This window comes from Mobula hypostoma, chromosome 1 (assembly GCF_963921235.1).
Source record: "Mobula hypostoma chromosome 1, sMobHyp1.1, whole genome shotgun sequence".
In the NCBI taxonomy this organism is placed as follows: Eukaryota; Metazoa; Chordata; class Chondrichthyes; order Myliobatiformes; family Myliobatidae; genus Mobula; species Mobula hypostoma.
The window spans coordinates 93903590-93921256 of NC_086097.1; the positions used below are offsets into that span (position 1 = coordinate 93903590).

General features: G+C 44.4%; 1 protein-coding gene across 1 annotated transcript in view; it reads left to right on the forward strand.

Annotated features, from left to right (window-relative positions):
• Positions 1–6085, forward strand: part of jmjd7 (jumonji domain containing 7) — a 29634-nt gene extending 23549 nt beyond the window's left edge. The window contains exons 7-8 of the mRNA XM_063052873.1: positions 2400–2559; positions 4053–6085. Coding sequence (XP_062908943.1) covers positions 2400–2559; positions 4053–4141 — 249 coding nt within the window. The 3' untranslated portion in view covers positions 4142–6085. The remainder of the gene's footprint in view (positions 1–2399; positions 2560–4052) is intronic.
• The last annotated feature ends 11582 nt before the right edge of the window (positions 6086–17667 follow it).

The window sequence follows — 17667 nt, forward strand, 5'->3', positions numbered from 1 at the left end:
GAGATAGTGATGAGCAAACTAGAGGGCCTGAAGGTAGATAATTCCCCTGGTCCTGATGGAATGCATCCCAGATTGTTGAAGGAATTGGCGGAGGTTATAATAGACGCATTGGTAATCATTTACCAAAACTCTCTAGGCTCTGGGGCAGGTCCCGGCAGATTGGAAGACAGCAAATGTCACACCACTTTTTAAAAAAAGGGTGTAGGCAAAAGACTATAGGCCGGTTAGCTTAACTTCTGTAGTCGGGAAAATGCTTGAAGCTGTCATTAAAGAAGAAATAGCGAAATATTTAGAAAGGAGTGGTTCCATTGCACAGATGCAGCATGGATTCAGAAAGGGCAGGTCTTGTTTGACAAACTTACTGGAGTTCTTTGAGGACATAATGAGTGCAGTGGATAGAGGGGAACAGGTGGATGTTGTATACTTGGATTTCCAGAAGGCGTTCGATAAGGTGCCACACAAGAGAGTAAATAAGATATGGATGCATGGAGTCGGAGGAAGTGTACTGGCATGGATAGTGGATTGGTTAACCAATAGAAGGCAGAGAGTTGGTATAAATGGGTGTTTCTCCGGTTGGCAGTCAGTGGTGAGTGGGGTGCCACAGGGATTGGTGCTGGTCCCAAGCTGTTTACCATTTACATTGATGATCTGGAAGAGGGGACTGAGTGTAGCGTAGCAAAATTTGCTGACGACACTAAACTGAGTGGAAAAGCAAGTTGTACAGAGGATGTGGAGAGTCTGCAGAGGGATATGGATAGGTTAAGTGAGTGGGCCAAGGTCTGGCAGATGGAATACATTGTTGGTAAATGCGAGATTATCCTCTTTGGAAGGAATAATAGAAAAGCAGATTATTATTTAAATTGTGAAAGATTGCAGCATGCTGTTGTGCAGAGGGACTTGGGAGTGTTTGTTCATGAATCGTAAAAAGTTGGCTTGCAGGTACAACAGGTTATCAAGAAGGCAAATGGAATAGCCTTCATTGCTAGAGGGATTGAATTCAAGAGTCGGGAGGTCATGCTGCAACTATGCAGGGTATTGGTGAGGCTGCACCTGGAGTACTGTGTGCAGTTCTGGTCTCCATACTTGAGGAAGGATATACTGGCTTTGGAGGTTCACCAGGTTGATTCCAGGGATAAAAGGGTTAACCTATGAGGAGACATTAAGTCACCTGGGACTATAAAGTCACCTGGAGTTCAGAAGAATGAGAGGGGATCTTACAGAAACTTACAAAATTTTGAAAAGGATAGATAAGATAGAAGTAGGAAAGTTGTTTCCATTGGTAGGTGAGACTAGAACTAGGGGACATTGCCTCAAGATTCAGGGGAGAAGATTAGGATGGAGATGAGGAGAAATTGTTTTTCCCAGAGAGTGGTGAATCTGTGGAATTCTCTGCCCAGAGAAGCAGTTGAGACTTTTTCACTATATGTATTTAAGATACAGTTGATAGGTTTTTACATAGTTCGGGAATTAAGGGCTATGGGGAAAAGGCAGGTAGATGGAGCTGAGTTTATAAGTTTCCTCGACGTTCCCCTTATGGACAGATCAGCCATGATCTTACTGAATGGTGGGACAGGCTCGATGGGCCGGATGGCCGACTCCTGCTCCTGTTTCTTCTGTTCTAACTCCATAATCATCACCTTCACAAAGGCACTTGGAGATGAGCAAAAAATACTGGCTTTGCCAGCAATGCCCATAAACTACTTTTTTATTGGTGACTATTTTTAATTAAAGAATCTGAATCATATTCTCACCTGACCACTACTCTCCAGCAGGGAATACACAGTGATTACCATGCATAGGTGCTCTAGGTTTTTGTGCAAGTACTGTTTTCCCCTGAGGTCAACAGAAATCAATTTCAGGATGGTCCAAGAGTATAAACCTTCATTCCAGCACAGGTTAGTGATCCAGCAGATTGTATCTTATAGCCAGGGAGGTATTTTGGGAACATTATGATGTAATTGAATTTCACTGGAATGTAATTATATCTAATTATTACTGAGTCTCCAACCTGAACATCTGATACTTATTATATTTTGTTACTCATCAGCTGGGTTTTGTGAAAAGCTCCAGGACACAAATTAAGATATTCCAGTACAACAGGAAATCTGCAATATCCAAGCTGCTGCCAATTGAATGAAATATTAATCTCAGGCTCTGTTCACTCACACACCATTACTCAGGATTGCATTATACTGGTTGAATTAGTCCAATGTTTTCACAGCCAAAAAGAATGAAATGATTATATATTTTAACATTCGGAGATTTTGGTCGTAAATGTGTAGTATAATCATAATTATTATGCATGAAGTACAGAGTGAAATATGAAAAGATCTTCAAGTTGTAGCCTGACATACCCTCATTTAATATAACTAATGGCCTCTGCTCATGCCTAATCCCAGGTACCTTGGATTCCTTTGGACCCTCTGGATCCTGACCTCAGTCGTTTCCCTGAGTATGCCCATGCAAAACCGCTCCATTGCACAGTGAGAGCAGGCGAGATGCTATATCTCCCCTCATTGTGGTTTCATCATGTTCGCCAGTCACATGGCTGTATTGCAGGTACAGAATTAATATGATCATACTGTACACTACTGTGCAAAAGTCTTAGGCACATGTAAAAAACATCTGTAAAGCAAAGATGTTTTCAAAATAATAAAATGAAAAGTTTCCAAATATTAAAAAATATTACAAAGACCAGTGATCAGTTTTTTAAAAAACTAAATAAAATCAATATTTGATGCAACCACCCTTTGCTTTTAAAACTGCATCAATTCTCTTAAGTACACTGTTGTGTAGTTTTATAAGAAGATTGGCTGGTAGATTGTTCCAAGCATCTTGGAGAACTTGCCATAATTCTTCTGTAGACTTTGTCTGTCTCACTTGCTTTTGTGTCTCTAGATAATCCCAGATAGTCTCAATGATATTGAGATCAGGGCTCTGTGGAGACCATACCATTTGAAAGCATGTAAAACATCTATAGTGCCTAAGACTTTTACACATGTAAAAAAAAACAGCTGTTCTCTTTACTTAACATATTGAGGAATATGTTAGATAGGTATGTGCTGAAACAGTGTTGTACAGGAAGTTGTACAGTTCGTACAGTCCAGAGTCCAAGCACACCCTGCGTGAAAAAGTTCTTCCTCAGATCCCCTTTCAACCTTTTATCCTAAACCTATACCCTCTAACTTCAGATTTCACTGTTACAGAATTATACAGCATAAAACAGGCCCTTTGGCACAATGTCCATGTGGAAGAGTTTCCCACTATCTACTCTCATCTATGCCCCTTCTAATATTCTATACGGCTGTTAAATCCTACCCTGCCCCTGCCCCAACCCAGCCCAGCCCCCTCCCCTCAAGTGAATACAACCCAGCCTTTCCAGTTTTTGCTCATAACTGAAACACTCCATCCCAAGTCAACATCTTCTCATATCCCTTTTGTACCCACCCTATGCACTCACCTCCTATAGTATAGCAACCAGACCTACATAGCACTCTGCCTGTGGCCTAATGGTTTAAAGTGGTACAATAACTTCTGTCTCTTATATTTTATTCACCTCCTAACGAAGTCCTGAATGCCTTTTTCACTACCTTATCTACCTGTGCTGCTACCTTCAGATATGCTTGAACTTGCATCTCAGCTTATTGGGGCCTACCTTTCATTGTAGTCCTCAAAGTACACCTCCTCACTTTAATCTGGACACCACTCTTTCTAGCTCTTTATAAGGACTATTGATCCAAACAATGAAAAGTCTCGCAAATGAATGGGCATTCCTGGATCAGCTATGTGGCAGTTACATTACATAGCAAATCTCCCAACAGTGTGCCTATGCTTTCCTGCATCCTCCTGTACCTCTGCTGCCCTGTAGTCTCTCTGGCAGAGATTAGCAATTCAATGCCTGACTTAAATCCTGTGCTAAATACGAATGGACTGAGACAGCACTTTAAGAGCCAAGCAGAAAGCTGGGATTTTTTTTTAAGAAATACAATGTTTTGTTCTGAGAATCAATATGAATAGAGCATGGATTTCAGTTTCATCTCTCTCTGTTTCAGTGAATTTCTGGTATGACATGGAGTATGACATCAAGTACAATTATTTCCAGTTCCTAGACTCAGTAACAAAAATGATGAATGCACTGTAATCTTCCCAGGATTCAGCCAAGATTGAGTGAACTGCACCATGGGCTTCTGTCAGATATGGGCTAGCTTCTTCACTGTGTTCCAGATGAGTCACCAAGTAGCCAATATCAAATTAAATATTTGTACTGTATTCACTATAGGAGGAAATCAATGTTACAAATGCAGAACACTTTTCATCACATCTGCAAAACTCATGTCTTAGCACATCAGAAGCTTGAAGATTTTGTATGTTGGTTATGGGTGGGTAAATATACTGACATTCTGTGAACAAATATGGTGCTCCCCAAGTGAAGATCTTTCCAGTGATTCTCAAGATTGTGCATACCATATTCATTGCTTGAAGATAATTGACAATTTTGTATAACTACTTCATTGAGATTAGCGAGACAGTGTCTTGAATGTACTATTCAAAGCTGGCACCATGTGAATTGCAGAACTCCAGTTAAGATGATGATCGATTTCATGGTTAGAATAATGCAGTCGCACAATATTCTGACTGTATCAAGCAACCTATTTATTCAAGATAATTAAGGACAGTTTTTCTTTCTACCTCATCAATTTCAATGGAGGATTGACAATGTGGAACAATGGAATACCAGTTGTATTTTGCAGAAGAAAATGATAGGTGCAGTCTTCTGGAATGACCTGCCTATTTCTGTTTTTCAATGTGAATCCTGTCTGTCATTATATTAAAATCTGAATATAGGTTGGCATTTACAATGCATTGTCAATATCAGTCTGATTATTTTCAACAGATCAAGAGGGTAACGTGCACTTTGTCTGGCAATTCAATGACATAACACAGTTTTTAGTGTTATACCACTGAAAAGTCAATTTTAGCGCAAAATAGAAACATAGAAAACCTACAGTGCGATACAGGCCCTTCAGCCCACGAAGCTGTGCCGAACATGTCCCTACCTTAGACTACCTAGGTTTTACCCATAGCCCTCTATTTTTCTAAGCTTCATGTAGCCATCCAGGAGTCTCTTAAAAGACCCTATCATTTCTACTGCCACCGGCAGCCCATTCCACGCACTCACCACTCTCTGTGTAAAAAAAAACTTATCCCTTACATCTCCTCTGTACCTACTTCCAAGCACCTTCAAACTATGCCCTCTTGTGCTAGCCATTTCAGCCCTGGGAAAAAGCCTCTGACTATCCACACGATCAATGCCTCTCATCAACTTGAACACCTCTATCAGGTCACCTCTCATCCTCCATCGCTCCAAGGAGAAAAGACCGAGTTCACTCAATCTATTCTCATAAGGAGTGCTCCCCAATCCAGACAACAAACTTGTAAATCTCCTCTGCACCCTTTCTATGGTTTCCATGTCTTTCCTGTAGTGAGGCGACCAGAATTGAGCACAGTACTCCAGGTGGGGTCTGATCGAGGTCCTATACAGCTGCAATATTACCTCTTGACTCTTAAACTCAATCCCATGATTGATGAAGGCCAGTGCACTATATGCCTTCTTAATCACAGAGTCAGCCTGCATAGCAGCTTTGAGAGTCCTGTGGACTTGGACCCCAAGATCCTTCTGATCTGCCACACTACCAAGAGTCTTACCATTAATGCTATATTCTGCCATCATATTTGACCTACCAAAATGAACCACTTCACACTTACCTGGGTTAAACTCCATCTGCCACTTCTCAGCCCATTATGCATCCTATCAATGTCCCGTTGTAATCTCGTGACAGCCCTCCACACTATCCACAACACCCCCAACCTTTGTGTCATCAGCAAATTTACTAACCTATCCCTCCACTTCCTCATCCAGGTCATTTATAAAAATCACAAAGAAAAGGGGTCCCAGAACAGATCCCTGAGGCACACCACTGGTCACCGGTCTCCATGCAGAATATGACCTGTCTACAACCACTCTTTGCCTTCTGTGGGCAAGCCAGTTCTGGATCCACAAAGCAATGTCCCCTTGGATCTCATGCCTCCTTACTTTCTCAATAAGCCTTGCATGGGGTACCTTATCAAATGCCTTGCTGAAATCCATTTAGCTGTGAGAGTCAGTAGGCTTATAGTAGACATCAGTGGATAAGCTGTCTCCAGAGACAGAGACAGAAAGATCTAGAAAGGGGAGGGAGGTGTCGGAAATGGACCAGGTAAACTTGAGGGCAGGGTGAAAGTTGGAGGCAAAGTTAATAAAGTCAACGAGCTCTGCATGCATGCAGGAAGCAGCGCCAATGCAGTCGTCGATGTAGCGAAGGAAAAGTGGGGGACAGATACCAGAATAAGGAGGCAAAATTAATAATTTTCTGACACCTCCCTCCCCTTTCTAGATTTTTCTGTCTCTGTCTCTGGAGACAGCTTATCCACTGATGTTTACTATAAGCCTACTGACTCTCACAGCTATCTGGACTATTCCTCTTCTCACCGTCTCTTGCAAAAACGCCATCCCCTTCTGGCAATTCCTCCGTCTCTGCCGCATCTGCTCTCAGGATGAGACTTTTCATTCTAGGACGAGGGAGATGTCTTCCTTTTTTAAAGAAAGGGGCTTCCCTTCCTCCACTATCAACTCTGCTCTTAAACGCATCTCCCCCATTTCACGTACATCTGCTCTCACTCCATCCTCCCACCACCCCACTAGGAATAGGGTTCCCCTGGTCCTCACCTACCACCCCACCAGCCTCCGGGTCCAACATATTATTCTCCGTAACTTCCGCCACCTCCAACGGGATCCCACCACTAAGCACATCTTTCCCTCCCCCCCCTCTGCATTCCACAGGGATCGCTCCCTACGCGACTCTCTTGTCCATTTGTCCCCCCCCATCCCTCCCCACTGATCTCCCTCCTGGCACTTATCCGTGTAAGCGGAACAAATGCTACACATGCCCTTACACTTCCTCCCTTACCACCATTCAGGGCCCCAAACAGTCCTTCCAGGTGAGGCAGCACTTCACCTGTGAGTCGGCTGGGGTGATATACTGCGTCCGGTGCTCCCGATGTGGCCTTTTATATATTGGCAAGACCCGACACAGACTGGGAGACCGCTTTGCTGAACACGTATGCTCTGTCCGCCAGAGAAAGCAGGATCTCCCAGTGGCCACACATTTTAATTCCACATCCCATTCCCGTTCTGACATGTCTATCCATGACCTCCTCTACTGTAAAGATGAAGCCACACTCAGGTTGGAGGAACAACACCTTATATTCCCTCTGGGTAGCCTCCAACCTGATGGCATGAACATCGACTTCTCGAACTTTCGCTAATACCCCACCTCCCCCTCGTAACCCATCTGTTACTCATTTTTATGCACACATTCTTTCTCTCACTCTCCTTTTTCTCCCTCTGTCCCTCTGAATATACCCCTTGCCCATCCTCTGGGTCCCCCCCCCCACCCGTCTTTCTTCCCGGACCTCCTGTCCCATGATCCTCTCGTATCCCTTTTGCCTATCACCTGTCCAGCTCTTGGCTCCATCCTTCCCCCTCCTGTCTTCTCCTATCATTTTAGATCTCCCCCTCCCCCTCCAACTTTCAAATCCCTTACTCACTCTTCCTTCAGTTAGTCCTGACGAAGGGTCTCGGCCTGAAACGTCGACTGCACCTCTTCCTAGAGATGCCGCCTGGCCTGCTGCGTTCACCAGCAACTTTTATGTGTATTGCTTGAATTTCCAGCATCTGCAGAATTTCTGTTGTATTCATATTTAAAAAGTGAGATAATGTTCACAGATTCAATGTCCATTTAGGAATCGGATGGCAGAGGGGAAGAAGCTGTTCCTGAATCGCTGAGTGTGTGCCTTCAGGCTTCTGTACCTCCTACCTGATGGTAACAGTGAGAAAAGGGCATGCCCTGGGTGCTGGAGGTCCTTAATAATGGACACTGCCTTTCTGAGACACTGCTGCCTAAAGATGTCCTGAGACTTTGTAGGCTAGTACTCAAGATGGAGCCAACTGAATTTACAACCCTCTGCAGCTTCTTTCGGTTCTGTGCAATAGCCCCTCCATACCAGACAGTGATGTGGCCTTTCAGAATCCTTTTCACAGTACATCTATAAACATTTTTGAGTGTATTTGTTGACATACCAAATCTCTTCAAACTCCTAATGAAGTATAGTCGCTCTCATGCCTTTATAACTGCATCGATATGTTGGGACCAGGTTAGGTCGTCAGAGATCTTCACGCCCAGGAATCTGAAACTGCTCACTCTCTCCACTTCTGATCCCTCTATGAGGATTGATATGTGTTCCTTAGTCTTACCCTTCCTGAGATCAACTATCAGCTCTTTTGTCTTACTGACATTGAGTGTAAGGTTGTTTTGCTGTGAAACCACTCCACTAGTTGGCATATCTCGCTCCTGTACGCCCTCTTGTCTTCATCTGAGATTCTAACAACAATGGTTGTATCGTCAGCAAATTTATAGATGGTATTTTTTTTTCATAGTCATAGTCATACTTTATTGATCCAGGGGTTTTCATTACAGTTGCTCATAAATAATAAATAGTAATAAAACCATAAATAGTTAAATAGTAATATGTAAATTATGCCAGGAAATAAGTCCAGGACCAGCCTATTGGCTCAGGGTGTCTGACCCTCCAAGGGAGGAGTTGTAAAGTTTGATGGCCACAGGCAGGAATGACTTCCTATGACGCTCTGTGTTGCATCTCGGTGGAATGAGTCTCCGGCTGAAAGTACTCCTCTGCCCAACTAATACATTATGTAATGGATGGGAGACATTGAACAAGATGGCATGCAACTTGGACAGCATCCTCTTTTCAGACACCACCGTCAGAGTCCAGTTCCATCCCCACAACATCACTGGCCTTACGGATGAGTTTGTTGATTCTGTTGGTGTCTGCTACTCTCAGCCTGCTGCCCCAGCACACAACAGCAAACATGATAGCACTGGCCACCACAGACTCGTAGAACATCCTCAGCATCGTCCAGCAGATGTTAAAGGACCTCAGTCTCCTCAGGAAATAGAGATGGCTCTGACCCTTCTTGTAGACAGCCTCAGTGTTCTTTGACCAGTCCAGTTTATTGTCAATTCGTATCCCCAGGTATGTGTAATCCTCCACCATGTCCACACTGACCCCCTGGATGGAAACAGGGGTCACCGGTACCTTAGCTCTCCTCAGGTCTATCACCAGCTCCTTAGTCTTTTTCACATTAAGCTGCAGATAATTCTGCTCACACCATGTGACAAAGTTTCCTACCGTAGCCCTGTACTCAGCCTCATCTTCCCTGCTGATGCATCCAACTATGGCAGAATCATCAGAAAACTTCTGAAGACGACAAGACTCTGTGCAGTAGTTGAAGTCCGAGGTATAAATGGTGAAGAGAAAGGGAGACAAGACAGTCCCCTGTGGAGCCCCAGTGCTGCTGATCACTCTGTCGGACACACGGTGTTGCAAGCACACGTACTGTGATCTGCCGGTCAGGTAATCAAGAATCCATGATACCAGAGAAGCATCCACCTGCATCGCTGTCAGCTTCTCCCCCAGCAGAGCAGGGCGGATGGTGTTGAACGCACTGGAGAGCTCTGCCTAGCCACACAGTCGTGGGTACAGAGGGAGTAGAGCAGTGGGCGAAGTACACACCCCTGAGGTGCACCAGTGTTGATCATCAGCAAGGAGGAGATGTTATCACCAATCCGCACAGATTGTGATCTTACGGTTAGGAAGTCCAGGATCCAATTGCAGAAGGAGGTACAGAGGCCCAGGTTCTGTAATTTCTCAATCAGGATTGTGGGAATGATGGTATCAAATGCTGAGCTATAGTCAATGAACAGCATCCACACATAGGTGTTTGTGTTGTCCAGTTGGTCTAAAGCCTTGTGCAGAGCCATTGAGATTGCGTCTGCCATTGACCTACTGTGGTGATAGGCATATTGCAATGTGTCCAGGTCCTTGCTGAGGCAGGAGTTCGGTCTAGTCATGACCAACTTCTCAATGTATTTCATCACTGTAGATGCGAGTGCTACCAGGCGATAGTCATTAAGGCAGCTCACATTATTCTTTTTAGGCACTGGTATAATTGTTGCCTTTTTGAAGCAAATGGGAACTTCCGCCAGTAGCAGTGAGAGATTGAAAATGTCCTTGAATGCTCCTGCCAGTTGGTTGGCGCAGGTTTTCGGAGCCTTACCAGGTACTCTGAAATAAGCAAATACTTTAAGAGGCTGTTTAAATCTGCAGCATGCTACCACCCGCACTGGACCCCCTACCAACAGAACCGGTCTACCCATGACGCCATAGCCACAGCACTACACACTGTCCTCACTCGCCTGGAGAAGAGGGATGTATACGTTAGAATGCTGTTCCTGGTCTACAGTTCAGCATTCAACACCATAATTCCCTCCAGAATTGACAGGAAGCTCAGAGACCTCGGCCTGCACCCCGCCTTGTGCAGCTGTATCCTAGACTTCCTATCAGATCACCGACAGGTGGTAAGGATGGGCTCCCTCGCCTCTGCCTCTTTGACCATCAATGCAGGTGCCCCCCAGGGTTACGTTCTGAGTCCCCATCTCTACTCCCTTTACACCCATGACTGTACTGCCACACACAGCTCCAATCTGCTAATCAAATTCGCAGATGACGTGACTTTGATCGGCCTTATTTCTAGCGGTAATGAGACAGCCTACAGAGGAGAGGTTAACACCCTGACACAGTGGTGCCAGGATAACAACCTCTCCCCAATGTCCAAAAATTACGAGTTGATTGTGGATTACAGGAGAAATGGAGACAGGCTCACCCTGATCAACATCAATGGGACTGCAGTTGAGAGGGTGAGTAGTTTCAAGTTCCTCAGTATACACATCACCAATGATCTCACCTGGACTGTACACACCGGCTGTGTGGCAAAAAGAGCACAACAGCGTCTCTTCCATCTCAGGTGACTGAAGAAGTTTAGCACGAGCCCCCAAATCCTCAAGACCTTCTACAGGGGCACCATTGAGAGCACACTGACTGGCTGTATCACTGCCTGGTACAGGAACCGCACCAACCTTGATAGCTGGGCGCTGCAGAGAGTGGTACAGACAGCCCAGTGCATCTGTGGATGTGAACTTCCCTCCATTGAGGACATTTATAGCAGCAGGTGCAGGAAGAGGGCCTGGAAGATCATTGGGGACACCAGTCACCCCATAATAAACTGTTTCAGCTGCTTCCATCTGGCAAACACTACTCTAAAGCCAGGGCCAACAGGTTACAGGATAGCTTCTTTCTACAAGCCATTAGACTTTTAAATTCACATGTCTGAACATTGCAACGGAGTCATAATGCAAAGATTTTTACTCCCTCAAATTGTGGGATGGATATAAAATTGAAATAAATTCTAAATTCTCATTTTAATTCTAATTATACAGTGAAATGCACTGTTTGCATTTAACAACCAACACACCAGAGGCAGCCCACAAGCGTCACCACACATTCCAGCAATGACAGCATAAGCAAGCCCCGTTCCTCTCTCAACCATGTACATACACAGTCCTTTAACCCCAGGGCGAACCTCCAGGGGACATCAACTGGGACCTGTAGATACAGGGCATCGATGTTCCCAGCGCACTTGCAGCTCTGGGCAATTGGCCTCGACTTCCAATTTGATCTTCAATGATATATCTGCAGAAGCCCTTGGGATTTTCCTTCACCTTGTCTGCTAGAGCAACCTCATGCCTTCATTTAGCCCTCCTGATTTCCCTCTTAAGTGTTCTCTTGCATTTCTTATACTCATCGGGTGCCTCATTTGTTCCTTGTTGCCTATACCTGCTCTGCACCTCCTTCTTTTTAACCAGGGCCTCCATATCTCTCAAAAACCAAGGTTCCCTAAAGCTGTTAGCCTTGTCTTTTATTCTGGCAGGAACAGGCCAACTCTGTGCTCTCAAAACTTGAAAGCCTCACACTTGCAACTTACCACATACACTTAAGGGTTGATACTTCTTGCATGGAAAGCTCCCATTGGTGCTTTGTAGAACTTGAATTAAGGTGCGATACTCTTAATCACAGGAAATAAGAACTTGGTCATCGAGTACAAAGTCCCTGTCTGCTCATTATTGAATGCCATTGGCAGAGGAGTGACCCATGCATTGTAGCAGTTACTTGTGATCATTTCCAATTTAGCTAGAGTTGAAATTAGATCAAATTCACAGTACCTGGAATGTACAAAGCTCCAGAAAAAGGGGGAAAAGTGCACCAAATGAGACTTGCATTACAGTGTGCCCTGAACCAGTGTACATAGATAACAACTGCTAAGGTTCTGTATGCCTGCAGAATGGGCCTGACCACATTGTTTCAGGCCAATTCTTTCAGACGAACTGTACCACACTACCCATTCTTCAGACAGCACCACAGATCAATCAGACAGCAATCCACACAGAATGTCACCAGAGCCCTGCCAGGAAAGGATATCGTGTTGGGTTCTTCATTGAACATTTGTTCAGAGTCATTTGCTAGAATGCCTCATAACTGGAACTTTCAGACACCAACACTTGGCCAGACTGGAGATGAAGAAAGACCTACTAGGTATTGGTACCACCCCACAATGCCCTTTCCAATAGCTGTGCTAGAAATAGGACCAATGCTAATTTCCTTCTTAAACGCACTTTTTAGGGAAGGTGAGAGGAGGTTTCGGGGTAAATGTAGAGGCTCATCATAACAGCTGTTCTCTGGGTTATTCACATACACAATTATCCACTGCCACTGGGGAACTCTCAGGCCTGCCTGAAACTCACTGGTGTTCCAGAGCTGTGACCAAATTTGTTCAACTGGCACGCTCCAGGGCCAGGACTACTGCTGAGGGACCTGTGAAGGCTGAGCAGCCTTCACACAGACTGTGGGCAAGGACAACTAAACAATTTCCTGCCATTACTCACTAAGTGGTTTGAATCTGCTTTGTAACCCCATGAAACTTTGCTTGGGGTTTGTGTTCGAATGATTAATACTGTTGTGTTAACATTTTAATTAGAGTAACATTAATTTTGCTGAAAATGTTGACTTGACCTATATCAAATATTTGAAATTTTTATGACTATATTCTGAGATTTAAAAACACTATTCTGAGAATATGTCAGTCTGTCATTGGATATTTCTGGGGCAAAATATCAGACTGAAATACTTGCAGGTAAGTGATACTGTATACTTACCAAACCTTGTTCTCACCCCAACAAACCATTGTCAAGGGAAGGCTTAATTCCCCTCTTGCTCTCACCACTCATCATTGATAAGAAGTGTGCCAACACACAGATATACATTTCAGAGTGCTGGAGTACCACACCCACAGAGCTGATTGGGTCTGTGTCCAACCTCCAGAGCTGGACTTCAGGAGTGGAAGGCTGGACTGGGTATTACATTTTTGAAGAGATTAATGGGCACCTGAAGGCCATTGAACTTGAACACTGATGCAACAGAAAAGAGCTCCATATGATCTTTGCCCCATCCTATCCACATCCACTTCTTGGCTACAATACCTAAATCACACAAAGAATTAACAGTTTCATTCCTTGTCTATGATTCTGCATGGTGCCAATAACAGATTCCAGTTATTAAACTACAAGTTATAAATAATGGATACACTGTCATGAGTTGATTTTATTAATAAAACTCTTAAGTGTCAATAGTAGTTTCAATTATGTATTCTATACATAATGCTGCAGTAAGAAGTGTGTTGAAGCCTTTAAATGCCTGAGCCACTAAACCAGACCATCACGTCTTGAAGCAGCGAAGATAACTTCACTCACCTCAACACGGGCCCTCCCAGTCAGATCCCTCCTGTACGGCTGGAACATCGTCTCCACACCCCACTGCCCACGGGAGGACTGCAGTGAGGAGGAGTCTGTGACCCACCTCTTTGCACACTGTCAGTTCGCAAAGAGGGTGTGGAGGAGGATGGAGGGGCTAGTGTCACGGTTTATCCCCAGCAGCTGCGTAACAGAGGACTCTCTGATCTACGGGCCGTTCCCGGGGACGCACACGGAGACCAACATCCGGTGCTGCTGGCAGATCATCAACTCGGTGAAAGATGCTCTTTGGTCAGCCTGAAACTTCATGATCTACCAGCACATGGAGATGTCGGTGGGAGAATGCTTCCGACTGGCATGTTCTCAGCTGCAGGAGTACGTGCTGAGGGATGCACTGAAACTCGGTGCAGCTACTGCAAGGGCCCGGCGGGGAAGGACCACGGTATAGTTTCTCCACCCGCGGGAGTGGGAGGGGTCGGGTGGCAGGGAGTATAGTCCTCAACAATGATATGGTAAGCTGAACTACTGGAGTGCCAGGTGGGTGGCCATAAGTATGGATATGTACAGACCACAATGGAAACGTATGTCAAGGATGGAAAGTTATTGAATGGTTTATTGTGTATAATTTATTTTTGAATAAAGTATATTTTGATTCTACAACGGATGGACTCACTTTCAAGGACTCTACAAACCATGTTCTCAGTGTTTATTTATTTATTTGCTTGGGGTTTTTTTTGTATTTGCACAGTTTGTCTTCTGCACGTTGGTTGTTTGACAAGTCTTTGAATGTAGTTTTTCATTGATTCTATTGTATTTCTTTGTTCTATCGTGCATGCAAGAAAATGAATCAATGGTGCTGTATGGTGATGTATGTCAAGGGTAGTATATGGTGACTTCACTTTGAAATCTGAAAATTGAAAACTGGACTCTACCACAGACCCGCACTCCTGAACTAGTAGTCAAGAAGCATGCTGTAATGGATGAATAGAAGTTAGGAATAGGCAGATAAGTACTAGAAGAGCTAGGTGTCAGAGATAATGAAAATGCAAAAGCAAGTTGGTTCTTCGGGCATCTAATGCCAAAGAAAAGTTGTTTTGCAATGTTTTACCAAGCCAGTCAGAGAAGCGAGAAGTCCACATTCCATTACTGTTGAGCTTGATGTATTTTCTCCAAACTCTCACTATGGGTCAAACCAGATTCAAGTCTGAATGGTTTAGACAAAGAATGTTATTGTTGGCCAATTTGTAAGTGGCAGACAAGCAAGTCAAATTTTCTGTTGTTTGATAGTAGTTAAAGAGTCTCAACAGCCATCTTTCAGGAAGGGCAAGGTTGTCCAATTAAAAACACAAGAGATTTGGCAGAGTAACACCCACAAAATGCTAGAGGAACTCAGCAGATCAGACAGCATCTATGAAAAGGAATAAAGAGTCAGCATTTTGGGCTGGAAACCCCTCAGCAGAACCTGCTGAGTTCCTCTATCATTTTGTCAAATACTACAATGAAGTGACATAATTCAGATTTTACTTGTCTTCCCCCTTAGAACGTAGAAGAGTACAGCACAGGAACGGGCCATTTGGCCCGCAATATCATGCCAAACCAGGTGAAAAGCAAATCAAGAGCACCCAAACACTAATCACTCCTATCTACACCATGTCTACCTCCATCTTCCTTACATCCATATGCCTATCCAAACAGCTCTTAAAGGTCTCTGATGTATTTGCCTCTACCTCCATACCAGGCAGTGCATTCCAGGCATCTACCACTCTGAGTATAAAACTTACCCCTCACATCCCCCTTGAACCTACCCCGTCTTGCCTTCAATTCATACCCTCTAGTTTTAGACTTTTCTACCCTGTAAAACAGATACCCTATCCACTCTATCTATGCCAGTCATATAAATCCCTATCAGGTCTCTCCTCAGGCTCTGGCGCTCCAGAGAAAACAGCCCAAGTTTATCCAGCCTCCAGTGATAGCACATGCCCTCTCAACCAGGAAGCATCCTGGTAAACCTCTTCTGAACCCTCTCCAAAGCCTCAACATCCTTCCTATAATGGGACAACCAGAAATGTATGCAATAATCCTGATGTGGCGTAACCAGAGTTTTATAAAGTTGCAACATAACCTCCTGACTTTTCAACTCAATGCCTTGACTTATAAAAGCAAGTATTCCATAAACCTTCTTGACCACCTTATCGACCCGTGTAGCCACTTTCAAACAGCTATGAACTTGGATTCCAAGATCTCTCTGCTCAGCAACACTGTTAAGGATCTTGTCCTTAACTATGTACTGCTTCCTTGACTTTGCCCTACTAGGTGCAACATCTCACATTTATCTGAGTTAAACTTCATCAGCCATTTCTCTGCCCATATCGGCAAATGATCTATATAGCGCGGTATTCTTTGCCAGTCTTCTACACTACCCGTAATTCCACCAATCTTGGTATCATCTGCAAACTTACTCACCCACCCATCTACATTTTCATCCAGATTATTTATGTACATCACAAACAGCAGAAGTCCCAGCACAGATCACTGCAGAACTCCACTAATTACAGACCTCCAGCTGGAATAAGTCCCTTCAACCACTACCCTCTGTCTTCTATCTGCAAGCCAGTTGTGAATCCAAACAGCCAATTCACATGGCCCACATGTATCTGAATCTTCTGCAACCTCCCATGAGAGACTTTGTCAAACGCCATACTAAAATCTATGTGGACAACATTCACTGCCCTACCCTCATTAATCTCTTTCGTCACCTTGTCAAACTGGTAAGGCACGACCTGCCATGTACAAAGCCGTGTGGTTTAATTAGGTCATGGCTTTCATAGAAACATAGAAAACCTACAGCATAATACAGGCCCTTTGGCCCTCAAAGCTGTGCCGAACATGTACTTACCTTAGAACTACCTAGGCTTACCCATAGCCCTCTATTTTTCTAAGTTCCACGTAGCCATCCAGGAGTCTCTTAAAAGACCCTATCGTTTCTGCCTCCGCTGCCCGCCACCGGCAGCCCATTCCACGCACTCACCACTCTCTGTGTAAAAAACTTGCCCCTGACATCTCCTCTGTACCTACTTCCAAGCACCTTAAAACTATACCCTCTCATGCTAGCCATTTCAGCCCTGGGAAAAAGCCTCTGACTATCCACACCATCAATGCCTCTCATTATCTTGTACACCTCTATCAGGTCACCTCTCATCCTCGTTGCTCCAAAGAGAAAAGGCCGAGTTCACTCAACCTATTCTCATAAGGCATGCTCCCCGATCCAGGCAATATCCTTGTAAATCTCCTCTGCACCCTTTCTATGGTATCCACGTCCTTCCTGTAGTGAGGCGACCGGAACTGAGCACAGTATTCCAAGCGGGGTCTGACCAGGGTCCTATATAGCTGCAACATTACCTCTCAGCTCTTAAACTCAACCCCACGACTGATGAAGGCCAATGCACCGTATGCCTTCTTAACCACAGAAAGGCCAAATGCTTGTATCTCCTATCCCTAAGAATTTTCCCCAGCAATCTCCCTACAACTGATGTGAGACTCTCCAGTCTATAGTTCCCAGGATTTTTCCCTTGTTCCCTTCTTAAACACAGGTAGAACATTAGCACCCCCCAGTCTAGCCTATGGCTAGAGAGGACACGAAACTACTGGCCAAGTGACCAACATCTTGTCTCTTGCCTCCTTCAATAACCTGGGGTAAATTCCATCAGGCCCTCGGGGCTTATCCACTTTAGTATTCATTAGGAGACCCAACACCTCCCCCTCCTAACGTATTTATACACTCAGCACTGATCTCCTGGTCCTCCAAATCCTTTTCCTTGCTAAATACTGAAGCAAAGTACTCATT